Source organism: Marmota flaviventris, chromosome 6, assembly GCF_047511675.1.
Source record: "Marmota flaviventris isolate mMarFla1 chromosome 6, mMarFla1.hap1, whole genome shotgun sequence".
NCBI classification, from domain to species: Eukaryota; Metazoa; Chordata; class Mammalia; order Rodentia; family Sciuridae; genus Marmota; species Marmota flaviventris.
The window spans coordinates 116,350,425-116,364,482 of record NC_092503.1 but is presented as its reverse complement, the minus strand read 5'-3'; the positions used below and the strand labels follow the sequence as shown (position 1 = coordinate 116,364,482).

At 47.6% G+C, this 14,058-nt stretch overlaps 1 protein-coding gene and 1 long non-coding RNA gene across 2 annotated transcripts; both read right to left on the bottom strand.

Annotated features, from left to right (window-relative positions):
• Positions 1 to 5,631: 5,631 nt before the first annotated feature.
• LOC139706244 (uncharacterized) lies at positions 5,632 to 6,603 on the bottom strand. The gene is made up of 2 exons (XR_011707876.1): positions 6,532 to 6,603; positions 5,632 to 5,896 (listed from the first exon to the last, which is right to left on the bottom strand). It is a non-coding gene; the product is annotated as an uncharacterized lncRNA (long non-coding RNA).
• A 4,679-nt stretch (positions 6,604 to 11,282) lies between these two features.
• Tmem217b (transmembrane protein 217B) lies at positions 11,283 to 11,914 on the bottom strand. The gene has a single exon (XM_027943550.2). The coding sequence runs from the start codon at positions 11,901 to 11,903 to the stop codon at positions 11,349 to 11,351; it is 555 nt and encodes a 184-aa protein (XP_027799351.2). The 5' UTR covers positions 11,904 to 11,914; the 3' UTR covers positions 11,283 to 11,348.
• Positions 11,915 to 14,058: the final 2,144 nt, after the last annotated feature.

Sequence of the window (14,058 nt, the reverse complement as noted above, 5' to 3'; positions counted from 1 at the left end):
TGGAAAAATTGGCAAGATTTAAATATCCATTGGATATTAGATGATTTTACGGAATTATGGTTATTTTTCTTAGGTGTGATAAAGGCGCGATTGTTATATAGAATGTCCTTATTTTTAGCAGATACACAATATATTTATTTATTTTTTGTGGTGCTTGGAATTAAACCCTGGCCCTTCTGCATGCTATGCTTTACCACTTAGCTACATCTCTGGCTCTCTTATGATGTTTTAGAAATGAAACATCTTGATTTCCATGACTGACAGATTAAGCAAAAATAAAAGGGTCTGAGAGTACAATTAATTTTTAAAATCAATGCGTGTATAGGGAGACTGAAAGCAAATATAACGCGATGTTAGCAATCATAGAATCTAAGTAGAAATTATATAGATCTTCATTGTTATTTTTTAAAGTTTTCTGTATATTTGAAAAAAAAATGTGTACGGTTTTGGGGTTTAAAACCCAGGACTCACATGTGCCCTGCAAGTATTCAACCACTGAACTAAAATCCCCAGGCTTAATTCTTTGTAATAAAAAGTTGCAGAAAATTTTTGAAAAAAAAAAAAACACATGTCTGTCACCTGGGTAAGTATTTTCTCTCTGAAATTGTCCAAAACTGAATATAGTAAACAGGACATATTATTAACCTCCTTGAGACTATTTGGGGCCATGGAGCACCCCGCTACTCAGACAGCCATCAGCACAAGAAAATGGCAGAAAAACCAGCCACTTCAACACTTTAAGTTCTGATAGACAAACACCTTCCCCCCACCACCATTAGGATGTTATAAGTAATACTTAAAATTACCTCAAAGAAAGTACAGGGTGGGTCACTCACATAGAAACTGCTACTAAATAAAGTTGATTCTTACTCTTGGAGGTAGTTTTGTGTTATAGAGTTGCCAGGAACACTTAATCTTATTTATTTATTTATTTATACTGAGGATTGAACCTAGGGGTTGCTTAACCAATTGAGCCACATACCCATCCCTTTTCTCCGGGGCATGGGGGGGGTACGCTTACCAGGGATTGAACTCAGGGGCACTTGACCACTGAGCCACACCCCCAGCCCTATTTTGTATTTTATTTAGAGACAGGGTCTCACTGAGTTGCTTAGGGCCTCGCTGTTGCTGAGGCTGGCTTTGAACTCATGATCCTACTGCCTCGGCCTCCTGAGCCTCTGGGATTACAGGTGTGTGTCAACCCATCAATATTTAACCTTTTTAAATGTTTTTTGGTTCGGGCTACCTTATTTAGGGCCTGGGGATGTAGCTTGGTGGTAGAGTGCTTGCTTGCCTAGCATGTCTGAGGCCCTGGGTTCAATCCCCAGCACTGCAGAAAAATAAAATAAATAAAAGATACCTTATTTAATATATTGTGGCCAGGAGGGGTGGCACCTGCCTGTAATCCCAGCAAATCGGGAGGCTGAGGCAGGAGGATCTCAAGTTCTAGGCCAGCCTCAGCAACTTAGTGAGAGCCTGTCTCAAAATAAAGTGGTAAGGCCAGGGGACATAGCTCAGCCATCCTGGTCCAAAACCCGTGCCAGGGTCCGTGAGGGATATATGCATAAACGGATTCAGTAACCTCAAAATCACAGCGACAGCACGGTGACTCAGGCTTTGGCGATGTTTATCCAACACACTTTCCTTCTCTTGAGCTGCCTTATAGCTTTTTGCCGCAGCCCGGCTGGCTAGCGGGCGGGGGGGGGGCGGGGGGGGGGGGACACGACAACTTGTGTAGATTGATACAGCAGGAGTGGGAGCCATTTATAGTAGGACAGGAGCAGTATTTATACATTCCACACAGCTTATCTAATTAGCATAAACTAGATACATCAGTCAACCAATAAGGAATCTCCACACTTAATGGCTCGCTGGTGTTACTTCACAAACCACTCCCTCTGGCATTTTGCCAGGCGCCATCCAGACTTGTTTACAGACTCTAACAGCTTTTCGCACTTGGGGACACTAAAGCAGCAACTCCGTACTATGCACGGGGCATGTTTTAAACTGCAAAGTCACCAACAAAGAACACCAAAGTGTGAAAAGCGTGGCCCTGATTAGACCATGGAAAGAATGCGGTAGGAGAGCTGGAACCCGGGCGGGAACCCGGCCTCGCCCAGCTTGGGCGGGAAAACGCGGTGCCACTCCTGCCCGGGGCCACGTTGTTCCGACTCCAACTTTTTGCAGCTTTGCGCGTGTTCCCAATGACTGTGTGAAACTGCGAGTATGGACCTGAGGCCTGAGATCGATTTTGACATGTGGACAAATTCACAAATCCAGAATCCATGAACGATGAGGATCCACTGTATCATGACATAGGTGATGGGGATATTTGGTGAGCAGAGATCCTCCCCTCCTTTATTTCTTTTCTTTTCTTTTCTTTTTTTTTTTTTAGAGAGAGAGAGAGAGAGAGAGAGAGAATTTTAACATTTATTTTTTAGTTTTCGGTGGACACAACATCTTTGTTTGTATGTGGTGCTGAGGATCGAACCTGGGCCGCACGCATGCTAGGCGAGTGCGCTACCGCTTGAGCCACATCCCCAGCCCCTCCTTTATTTCTTTCATATACTTTTATTTTTAGTGCTGGAGATCCAACTGAGGGCTTCACTCATGCTAGGCAAGTGCTCCCCTGAGTACCTCCTCAGACCCTAATACGTGTTTCGCTGTAGAATCATGAGGTAGACAAGTGTAGGTGATCTTATTCCTGTTATAGATGTTGAGTGTGAGAAGACTGCTCAGTGGCAAAGACAAAACTAGAACTAGAGCTCAGCATGGTGGTGCACACCTGTAATCCCAGTGGCTCAGGAGGCTGAGGTAGGAGGATGGAAAGTTGGAGGCTAGTGGCTTAGGAGGCTGAGGCAAGAGGATCACAAGTTGGAGACCAGCCTCAGCAACTTAGTGAAGCCCTAATCAACTTACCAAGACCCTGCCTCAAAACAAAGAGTAAAAAATGGGCTGGGGAGATGACTCAGTACTAGACCCGCCCCCCCCCCAAAAAAAAAGAACCAGGACTTTAACCTTCTATTCTAAGCGTTGTCCTGTACACAAGGGATTTTTAGTTTCAATTACTATAAACAAACTATAACCATTCAAGCATACCCACAGCTACCGAGTTTTGAAATCTTCATATTTTCATGTAGTTAAATGAAGGAGGTAGTTTTGTTGATTGAGTTATTTATATTAGTATGGACTCATGGATATGCATTTAATTCTATTGGCTTTAGAATCTACTATTATTGTTACTTATTTTGTTGCTCAAGCAGTTCTATCTCTGGCCTGTTGGTAGCTCCTTCAGGTTGGCTCTTCTGTCTTTTAAATAAGGCCATCTTTTTTCAGTGGTATTTTTTTTTTTTTTGTACCAGGGATTTTTTTAAATACAACTTATTTATTTATTTATTTTTAAAGAGAGAGAGAGAAAGAATTTTAGATTTATTTATTTTTTTAAGTTTTCAGCGGACACAACATCTTTGTATGTGGTGCTGAGGATCGAACCCGGGCCGCATGCATGCCAAGCGAGCGCACTACCTCTTGAGCCACATCCCCAGCCCCATGGTACCACGGATTGAACTCAGGGGTGCTTAATCACTGAGCCACATCCTCAGCTAAATAAGTCCTGGTTCTTATTTAGAGACAGGGTCTAAGTTGCTTAGGGCCTCACTAAATTTCTGAGGCTGGCTCTGAACTTGTGATCCTCCTACCTCAGCCTCTGGAGCTGCTAGGATTACAGGTGTGTGCCTCCGTGCCTGGCAGTGACAAGGGATTTGCTAGGGGAACTGACTCACTCAGTTAGGTCCCATGATAGGTCATCTGTCAGCTACAGGACAGGGAAGCTGCTAACAGGGCTCAGTCCGAGTCCGAAGTCCTTGGAACCAAAGAAGTCCGTAATATAATTCTCTGACTGAAGTCAGAGGCCTCAGGAGTCTTGGAGTCCAAAGGCCAGAGAGAGAACCTGGCAGGAGGAGAGAGGCATCCCAGCTCAGTAAGAGAGAGCAAGAACTCGGCTTCCTCATTCTCTTGTTCCCTTCAGGCCTCCAGCTGATTGGCAGGTGCCTGCTCACATTGTGGGTGGGTCCCCCCCACTCACCCACTGACTCACACACTAACCTCCAGAAAGACCCTGAGAGACACCCCCGACAGCCCAGTCTTCTATTCAATGTCAAGCCACCAAGGTTTCCCTTTCAGCAGAAGAAAAATGAGCTCAGCACCTGCTGCAGCATTGACAATAATTAGTGCTTCACCAGCTATCTGGGAATCCCTGAATCCAGTTAAGTTGACACCCCAAATCGACATCACAGCTCCACCCCTTGTCAACCGGGCTCCCATTCACATCTCCTTAAACCCGTACCTAATCTCCAAATGGAGACATTAACAGGGTAGAGTCCTCTCTAACACGGGACAACTGACCCATCTTAACCCGAAGATGTACTAATCCCTTCCCCAGAACAGAGGGCAAACCCTTCAGGGATAATTGCTCCTTGTCTGTTTTGTTTTTTCCCTGATTCAGGGCCAAGACTGTTCCTTGTTTTTTCACCTTTGCGTCACTTCCTAGCGCGATGCCTTGCAGATAGTTGATAAGCCATGCCTTTCTCTCTTTCCTCAGATTTTTGAGTACTGGGGATTGAACCCATGGGTGCTCTACCAGTGACCTCTACCCCAAATTCTTTTTTTTTTATATATCAAGGATTGAACCCAGGGAGCTGGGCCATGGAGCCATATCTAGCCCTTTTTATTCTTTTTTATTCTGAAACAGGTTCTCACTAATTTGCTTAGGGCCTCACTAAGTTGCTGAGGCTGGCTTTGAACTCATGATCCTCCTGCCTCAGCCTCCTGAGCTGCTGGAATTACAGGCGTGCGCCACCGCGCCCAGCTCCCCAATCCTTTTCACCTTACTTTGAGACAGGGTCGTGCTAAATTATTCACGCTGGCATGGCACCTGCGGATCAAGGTGCGATGGGATCAAGCCATGCATTTAAAGAAATATATTTTTAGTTATAGATGGACACAGTACCTTTATTTTGTTTATTTAGTTTTTTTATGTGGTGCTGGGGATCGAACCCAGGGCCTCATGCACGCTGGGCAAGTGTTCTATCGCTGGCCACGAGCCCAGCCCTCAAGCCATGTGTTTGGATGAATGAATAAATGAAAGTAAGAAACAAGGTGTGATGCCTGTGCTTAAGACACAGTGATGGGGGCTTTTTTTTGGGGGGGGGAGGAAGGGGTACTGATTTATTCTCCTGAGGTATTCTCAGGAATTGAGGAGAGTGGAGAGCTATGTTAGCTGGGGTTGAAGATATCTCAGAGAATACCTGAGTACCCCCTAATTCTCCCTCCAAAAAATCCCCTTTTACAGTAGAAGCACTCTAGCTGGGCGTGGTGGCGCACGCCTGTAATCCCAGCGGCTCAGGAGGCTGAGGCAGGAGGATCTTAAATTCAAAATCAGCCTCAGCCACTCAGGGAGTCCCTAAGCAACTCAATGAGACCCTGTCTCTAAGTAAAATATAAAAAAGGACTGGGGATGCGACTCAGTAGTTAAGCACCCCTGGGTTCAATCCCTGGTTCCAAAAAAGAAAAAAAAGCAGCAGCCGCGGCATTCTAGGGCCACCCTTTAGACACATCTCTGAGAGGCAAAGGCAATCTTGATGGGAGAGTTTATTTTATTTTTTTGGTACTGGGGATGGAACTTGGGGCACTTTACCACCAAGCTACATCCTCAGCCTTTTAGAAACTTTATTCTGGATCAGGGTCTCGCTAAATCCCCAGGACTCTTGCTGGACTGCTGAGGCTCCTTTGGGATCCCCTGGCCTCCGCCTCCTGAGTGGGGCCTCCGTGCAGGGCTGTGTTTACACACTGGAGCCGTGGAGAGAGGCCAGCACAGTGTGTCCTCCAAGGGTCACAGCTGCTGGAAGAGGCCTGGAGTTACAGGTGGTGGCTCTCAGGTGGGAAGGATGTTCAGAAACACTTAGCGATGGACACCTCAGAGCAGAGGTCGTGGGAAAGGGGAGACCCCTCTCTCCCTGGGGAAGTTCCTTGTCCACTTCTTCCTCTTTACCCCACTGTTTGCCGCACGCAGGTGGAAATGTCTGATAAGACCCGAGAGCCTCACTCTCCCAGGGTATCTGCAACTCAGTCTCCTCCCTCCCCTCTCCTCTTGTCCCTCCTAAGGGCTAACTCGCTGTCTTACTTAAGACTTAAAGGTGTCCTCCTCCAGGAGGACTTCCCTGACTCTCCACTCTCTGAGAGTTGGGGACTGCCCCTGTGCACCCCAGTGCTTCCTCCAGTACTTGTCATGCTGGGTCCAAGTGACCCATGTGAGCTGTCCCCTCACCAGGCTGGGAGGCTTTGGAATGTGGGCTAGGGCGTGCTTTCCAAGAGACTGCCCGGTGCCAGCTCAGGCTTGTAATACCGCAATCAACGGTGGGAGAAAAGCAGCCCAGGGGGCTAGAGAGCCTTCCCAAAGGGACAGTGTCGGGGTGAGTGAGGGCTCTGAGTTCCACCCTTCTCGGGGACACCTGCACCGATAAAAGGGCTTACTTGACACTTGATGAGAAGGAGCTGGAGGTGGCGGTGGTGTTCCTAGCGTCAGTGGCTGGTGCAAAGGAAGAAGAGTGGGGAAAGAAGCGGAATAAGGAAGCCGCGATCTTACCCTATATGGAACTCCCTGGAACTCTCTAGATTCCTCACCAGGGACTGCAGAAGTGAGGGAGGGAGGAAAGGAGTAGGAAGAGGAGATGCTGGAAGAGCAGCCTCTCACCAGCTGGGAAACCAGAGACAAGCGGCCACTTTGTTCTGCCGAGGGTCTGTGTCCTCAAGTATTTATCAAGCACCTGTTATGTGCTGGGCATTGCTCTAGGAAAATAGCATGGTGCTCCCATGTTTTGGGGGTGGGAGGGATAGCTATATATGGTTAGGCAGGTGATATGTGCTAATAAAAAATAAAGCAGCTCTGGAGGCTGAGGCAGGAGGACTGCAAGTTCAAAGCCAGCCTCAGCCACTTAGTAAGTAACTCAGTGAGACCCTATCTCTAAATAAAATACACACACACACACACACACACACACAAAAGGGTGGGGGTGATGGGGATTTGGCTCAGTGGTTGAGTGACCCTGGATTCACTCCCCAGTACCAAAAACTAAAATAAAATAAAGCTGAACTCAGTGGTGCACACCTGTAATTTCATTGACTTGGGAGGCTGAGATAGAAAGATAAAAAGTTCAAGGTCAGCCTCAGCAACTTAATTGAGGCCCTAAGCAACTTCGTGAGACCCCCATATCAAAATTAAAAATAAAGAAGGCTGGGGATGTGGTAAAGTACCCCTGGTTCAATCCCCAGTATCAAAAAATAAAACATAAAAAATTTTAAAAGTAAAGTTGAATGCTTGCCTAGCATCTACAAGGCCCTGGATTCCATCCCCAGCACCAGGGGGGAAAAATGAAATTAATAAAAATTTTAAAATCTAAATAAATAAATAAATATGTGTACTGGAAATCGAACCCAGGGGCACTTAACCACTGAGCCATATCCCCAGCCCAACTCAGGTCCCAGAGTGTCTCTGAGTTGCTTAGGACCTCACTAAGTTGCTGAGGCTGGCTTTGAACTTGTGATCCTCCTGCCTCAGCTTCCTGAGCTTCTGGGATTACATGTGTGCACCACTGTGCTTGGCTAAAAAGTTTTTTTTTTTTTTTTCAAAAATAAAAAAGCTGGGCTGGGGATGTGGCTCAAACGGTAGCGCGGTTGCCTGGCATGCATGCGGCCCGGGTCTGATCCTCAGCACCACATACAAACAAAGATGTTGTGTCCGCCGAAAACTAAAAAAAAAAAAAAAAATATATATATATATATATATATATATATATATATATATATATATATATATATATATATTCTCTCTGTCCCCCTCTCTTTTAAAAAAATAAATAAATAAAATAAAAAAGTAATAATAAAAAGCAGGACAAGTGGGTCAGAGAGGAATGGGAAGGGGCAGGCAGAGGCTGGCTCACGGAGGTCAGCAGGAGGCAGGTCTGCTAAGAGGACTTTGGAGTGAGACCTGAAGGAAGCCAGTGAGTATCTGGAGCAAGAATATTCTAGGCTGAAGGAACAGCCAGTGCAAGGGCCCCAAGACTGGAATGTGCTGGGTGTGTGAGGCCAGTGTGGCTGAGCAGAAGGAAGGACGACAGAGATCGGAGGCACGGCAGGGAACTGGGTTACTTAGTACCTCGGGTGACATGGCAAGAACGGGGCCGTTTTTATGCTGAGCTGTGGGCACTCTGGTGAATGAACAGAGGCCGGACCTGGTGTGACTTAGGTCTCAACAGTCTCCCTCTGGTGGCTAGGTGGAGAATTGTTCCTTCTGTGGCAGGAACAAGAGTGGCCTTGGACAGACCTGCGTGACTCAGGCTCTCTCCCTTGTGGCCGAGATGTCAGCTGGGGTCAAAGTTACCTCGGGACTTGACTGGAGGAGGAGGATCTGCTTCCAGGCTCACTGGGGGGCTGTGGGTAGGGTTCAGTGCCTTGTGGGCTGCTGTCTTCAGTTCAGTCCCCTGAGCCTCTCCTCGGGGATCCTTCCAACACGGGAGCTGGCTTTCCTTAGGGAGCAGCACTCATCACCTTTTGTGACCTGATCTTGGCAGTGACCTCCATCCCTTTTGCTGTGTTCTCTTTGTCATTAGAGGATCTCCTGTTCCAGCCACGTTCAGGGAGTGAGGAGAGTGGGGAGCGATGCTAAAGGTGGTCTACTCCCCCAGGAAGCAACTCCATAAACACCTGCGGAGCTCAGGGGAGAGGCTGGGGCTGGAGACATAGAGGGGGCTTCTCAGTGACGGCCTGGTTGAGGTGGGCAGGGAGCGGGAGAGACCAAGAGGAAGACAGGACCAAAGACTGAGCCTGGAGCACTCGGGGTTTGGGGGTCAGGAAGATGAGGAGGTCAGGGAGGAGAATGAGCATGGAGACAGCGCCGTCCTGGTGTCCCATGGACCAAGAGAGAAATCTGTTCTCAGGAGAGAGCAGGGTCAGCCAGCCAAAAGCCACTGAGAGGACAGGTAAGTGAAGGCGGAGAGCCAATTAGGAGATGGGCAGTGGGGCGGTCATCTTGACAGTGTTGGGGTGCAGGCTTGCCTAGAGAGAATGGGGGAGGCAGAATGTAGAAGCCGAGGCAACAGTGCTTCTTGGTAGAGAGGGGACACAGCTCCATATTTGAGGGTTTTAAACGTTCCTGTATCAAGTAACTGGTGGTGGAGCTGATTCTCCGAACTCTGCTTCTGTGCTCCTCCCCAAGACATAGGTCTTCTCAGTTCCCCACCTTCCCACTCCAACCACCCCAAATAGGGTGGGGGAATCAGAACCCAGAAATCTGCTCAGATTTATTTTTTGTTTTCTGGTACTAAGAAGAAAATCATGCCTGAGACCAGGGCAGAAATACACTCTATTAGCTCCTGGTCATCAGTTTCAGGCTCCCTAAATCTTAAATTAGTTCCCTGTGGATCTGGTTTGGGGGCAGGTGGGGAACAGCTCTGAGCGGAAACTTATTACTGACTGCCACCTTGTGGTCATTTTGGGAACTGCCTTAGGTCCAAATGCATCTTTTACAAGTCGAAGGAGGTGGGGAATTGTTAGAACAGTACCTGCAGTTATTAAATAAATGTTCAGTAAAAGTGAGATACTATCATGATGATCATGGTTTGGAAAACTGCAGTCAAAACAGCATCCCTTGACTTCATTCTCAACATTTTTTGAGGACAAAGGAAATATCCTAAAAGAAGCCCACCCCCCACCCCGTGCTGGGGATTGGAAGCAGGACCTCATGTGTGCTAGGTAAATGAGCTACACCGACACCTCAGGGTCCCTCCTTTTACTTTGGTAAAAGTTGGAGTGCTGGGCTGGGTGCAGTGGCACACACCTGTCATCCAGCAACTCAGGGGGCTGAGGCAGGAGGATCATAAGTTCCAGGCCAGCCTCGGCAATTTAGGGAGACCCTAAGCCACTTAGTAAAACCCTGTCTCAAAGTAAAAAATAAGCAATAGTAAAGACTCGGGAGGTGGCTCAGTGGTGAAGTGTTCTGGGTTCCTGGGTTCAGTCCCCAGTCCCAAAAAAGAAAACAAAACAGGAACAAAACATTGCACAGGTGGTTGAATGTAAGACGCTGTCAGGGAAAGGGGCTCTCCTTTAGTAAGAGTGTGACCTCTCAGCTCTCAGCTCTGGGGTGCTTTTCTTTCTTTCTTTCTTCCTTTTCTTTTTTTTTGTACTCAGGGGCACTCAACCACTGAGTCACATCCCTATCCTGTTTTTTTGTATTTTATTTAGAGATAGGGTCTTACTGAGTTGCTTAGTGCCTTGCTGTTGCTGAGGCTGACTTTGAACTCTCCATCCTCCTGCTTCAGCCTCCTAAACCGTTGGGATTACAGGTATGCACCACTGCACCCAGCTGGGGGTGCATTTCTTTAAATTAGTAGTTCTCAACCAGAGGCAATTTTGTTCTTCAGGGACATTTGGCAATGTCTGGAGATATACATATATATATAATTTTTTTTTTTGGTACTGAGGACTGACCCCAGATGCACTTTAGTACTGATCTGTACCCCAGCCCTTTTTATTTTTTATTTAGAGACAGAGTCTCGCTAAGTTACTGAAGCTGGACTTGAACTTGTGATCCTCTTGTCTCAACCTCCTGAGTCACTGGGATTACAGGTGTGCGCCACCGCACCAGACTGGAGCTTCTTTAAGAGGGGATTCTTCTTCATCATGTTGTGATGAACCAACATGATAAACTTTACTTTCTGAAAAGTCTGAGAGGAGGAGAGGGATATAGGAAGCCGGCAGTGGTCGGTCCTTTCTATGGCTAGAAGCAAACTGAGTCTCCAGTTCACCACGCTCTCCAATTAGAGGAGCCACGAGCCACCACAGGTGACTATTGAAATTGGAATTAATTAAAATGGAATAAAAATTTAAAAATTTATTGCCGGGTTATAAGAGCCACACCCTAAGTGTTCAATAGCCACCTGTGGCTAGTGGACAGTACAGATAAAGGGCACTTCCACCAGCCCAGAAAGATCTATTGGCCAGCGCTGCTTCAAAAGGGCTCAGGAGAACCATATATCCATTGGATCATCCACAACAGAGAAATTAGAAGCTAAGAGAGCAGAGGGGACTAGGAGACAGAAACACACATCGATGCCATGGTGAAGTCAGCTGGAAGGTAATACATCACTCCTGCTAAAACAAGTGGCCCTTCCTCACAGGCCCAGAAATTGGCCCATGCAGTTCCCTCCCCCAGGAACTCTCCTTCCTCAATGCATAAACCCCCAAAACTCTGAAAGAGCAAGCAGCATCTTTGGAACGCATGCTCCTGGCGTGGCTTAGTTTGACTTGCGGTACAGCATTCCCGGTCCGACCGGGGACCACGAGTCCATGGTGCTGACCGAGGAGCGCCTGCGGCGGCTTAACTTGCCCGAGATGGAGGAGTCCTTGTAGATAGAATAGCCATGCTTGGCAAGGCAGGGCAGACCCAAGAAGTGCAGGAACATTCTCGAGACTTGAAAGATCAAGTACAAGTGGCTCAGCTCCCTGAACTGTTTTTTGATGATCCGGTGGATGAACAGGGCGATGGAGAGGTGGATGCACTCGTAGGCGACGATCCACACGGCGTAAATGGGCAGCCCGGTGTAGGTGTTGTTGTGGAGGCAGTAGAGGAGGAAGCAGCTGACGCCCAGAGTGACCAAGGACAGGACCGTGTTGATGACCCGCCTGTTTCTCATGACCCAAGAGCCCAGCTGGGAGTCGGTGGTCTTGTAGATGTTGTACTTGTCTTGGTAGCCGATGTATGTCATCTGGTTCAGGTCAAAGATGATGAACTGGACGGTGTTGAAGACAGAGAAGAGGCCCACCAGGAAGGACAACATCCTGACATCCATTGTATACCAGGGTCATGGGAGTATTGCCTGCAGAGGAAAAAAATATATATATGGGGACACATGACAAGATAGCACAGCTTGCCTGAGTTTAATGCCCCAGGCCACTAGGGTTGGGGACAGCAATGCTGCTGTGTGGACAAGCCATGAGATGGAGGTCAAGGGACATGGGTGTGATCCCTGCTGTAACCAAGTCAGCTGTGGGAACCACATCACTGGGAAATGAAAGCACCACTGGCCTGGGGTGATCCGAAGGTAGCTTTAGCTTCCAACTCTGCTGCCCCAACTCCAGCTTTACTTTAAGATGGAAAAAAAAAAAAAAAAACCCACAAAACCCTGCTCTTATTGCTCCAGGCTTGTGGGCCTTAGGAAGCTCCTTTATCTGGAATAATGATGGGATGGATTTCAGGGCTCCCTTCCGGTGAATTTGTTTTCCCCAAGAAAGGAAGCTCTTCTGCCTCCTTAGAGCTTGGGATCATCCCCCTAACCCTCCCCCTGTCTTTCCTTCCAAACTCTTAGAAATGGAATTGTCCTGTTTTGTTCCCTGGGAGTGCCTCGGTCTTGTCCCAAGTCACAGGGTTGGGCCAGCAGTGGGTGGCATGGGGGAAGGTTTATGAATGCAAGACTTACTATTCAGGCCAAGATGGTACCCAGGCGAGCCCAGCAGACAGGCCTCCAGCTGCAACCTTGGTTAGATCTCAACTCCACAGGTTGGCTCCAGCCTGGGTGGAGATACCCAGAGCCAGGCAGACTTTGCTGAACGTTTATAACAGAGGATCCAAGGTTGGGGTTGGCTGGACCTCCACCAAAATGTCCCTCTACACTCCGGATCTCCTCCTTACACTTCCCAGTGCAGAAGGCTCCCCAGAAAGCCTCTCTCCTCTCCATTCAGCACCTCGTGAGCTACTGTGTGAGGGAAAAGGAAGGGGCACAATCACACACGAGGGGAACACACACTTATTCTCTGACTGACAAGTTTCCATGGTGGATAGTTAACCTTGTCTGTCAACTTGACCAGGTTGAGAGACATTTAGAAAATTTGTAAAGAGCACTTCTGGAGAGTGTGTGTGTGTATGTGTGTGTGTGTGTACCTTCCTGTGAGTCTACAAACTGAGGGTGGGGGAGAACTATCCTAAATATGGGCAATACCAGCCAATAGGCTGGGGACCCATAGGGAACAAAAAGTGAGAGAAGGGGTATCTCCTCTGCAGGTAGGCAAGTTCAATTCTTCTTCTTGTTTTTTTTTTTTTTTTTTTTGTGCTGGGGATTGAACCCAGGACCACTTAACCACTGAGCCACATCCCCAGCCCTTTTTTAATATTTTATTTAGAGACAGCGTCTGGCTAAGTTGCTTAGGGCCTTGCTCAGTGGCTGAGGCTGACTTTGAACTTGCAATCTCAGCCTCCCGAGCTGCTGAGATTCCAGGTGTGTACTGCACCTGGCTCAGTTCTTCTTGGATGGGTGCATTCTTTGCTGTTGCCTGCGGACATCAGACTCTAATTCTACAGTTTCTGAACAGGGGTTCACACAAGTGACTTAGGGAGCATCCAAACGTCCAGCCTTTGCCTGGGCTGCAACATTGTCTATCTTCTTCCATCTTCTCCTTCTTCTTCTTTTTTGGTTGGTTTTTAAAATTTTGTTTGTGTGTGTGTGTTTGTTTTGCAGTTCTGAGGATCAAATCCGGGGTCTTGCACGTGCTAGGAAAGTGTTCCACCACTGAGCAGTATTCCAGCTTTTTATTTTATTTATTTATTGTTTTTAGAGAAGGACAAGTTTATTTTGGCTCAAGGTGGGCCAGCTGCACAGCTCGAGACCCAAGTTGAGGAAGAGCATCGTGATGGGAGGGTGTGGCAGAGTAAAGCTGCTCAGTTCATGACAGCCAGGAAGGGGAGAGAGGGAAGGCTGTGGGGAGGGAGAGCAAGATCTTTTTATTTTGAGACAAGGTCTCGCTCAGTTGCCCAGACTGGCCTCAAACTTGGGATTCTCCTCCCTTAGCCTCCTGAGTAACTGAGATGACATATGGGGCACCCCGTTCCTTGTTAAATCTTTGTTTTTCTTGGGGTGGTACTAAGGATTGAACTCAGGGACACTCAACCACTGAGTCACGTCCCCAGGGTCTCACTGAGTTGCTTAGGGCCTTGCTGTTGCTGAGGCTGGC

Bases quoted from the DNA above. Each gene is read 5' to 3' on its own strand.
- Tmem217b (XM_027943550.2), bottom strand. From the start codon at position 11,903: ATGGATGTCAGGATGTTGTCCTTCCTGGTGGGCCTCTTCTCTGTCTTC.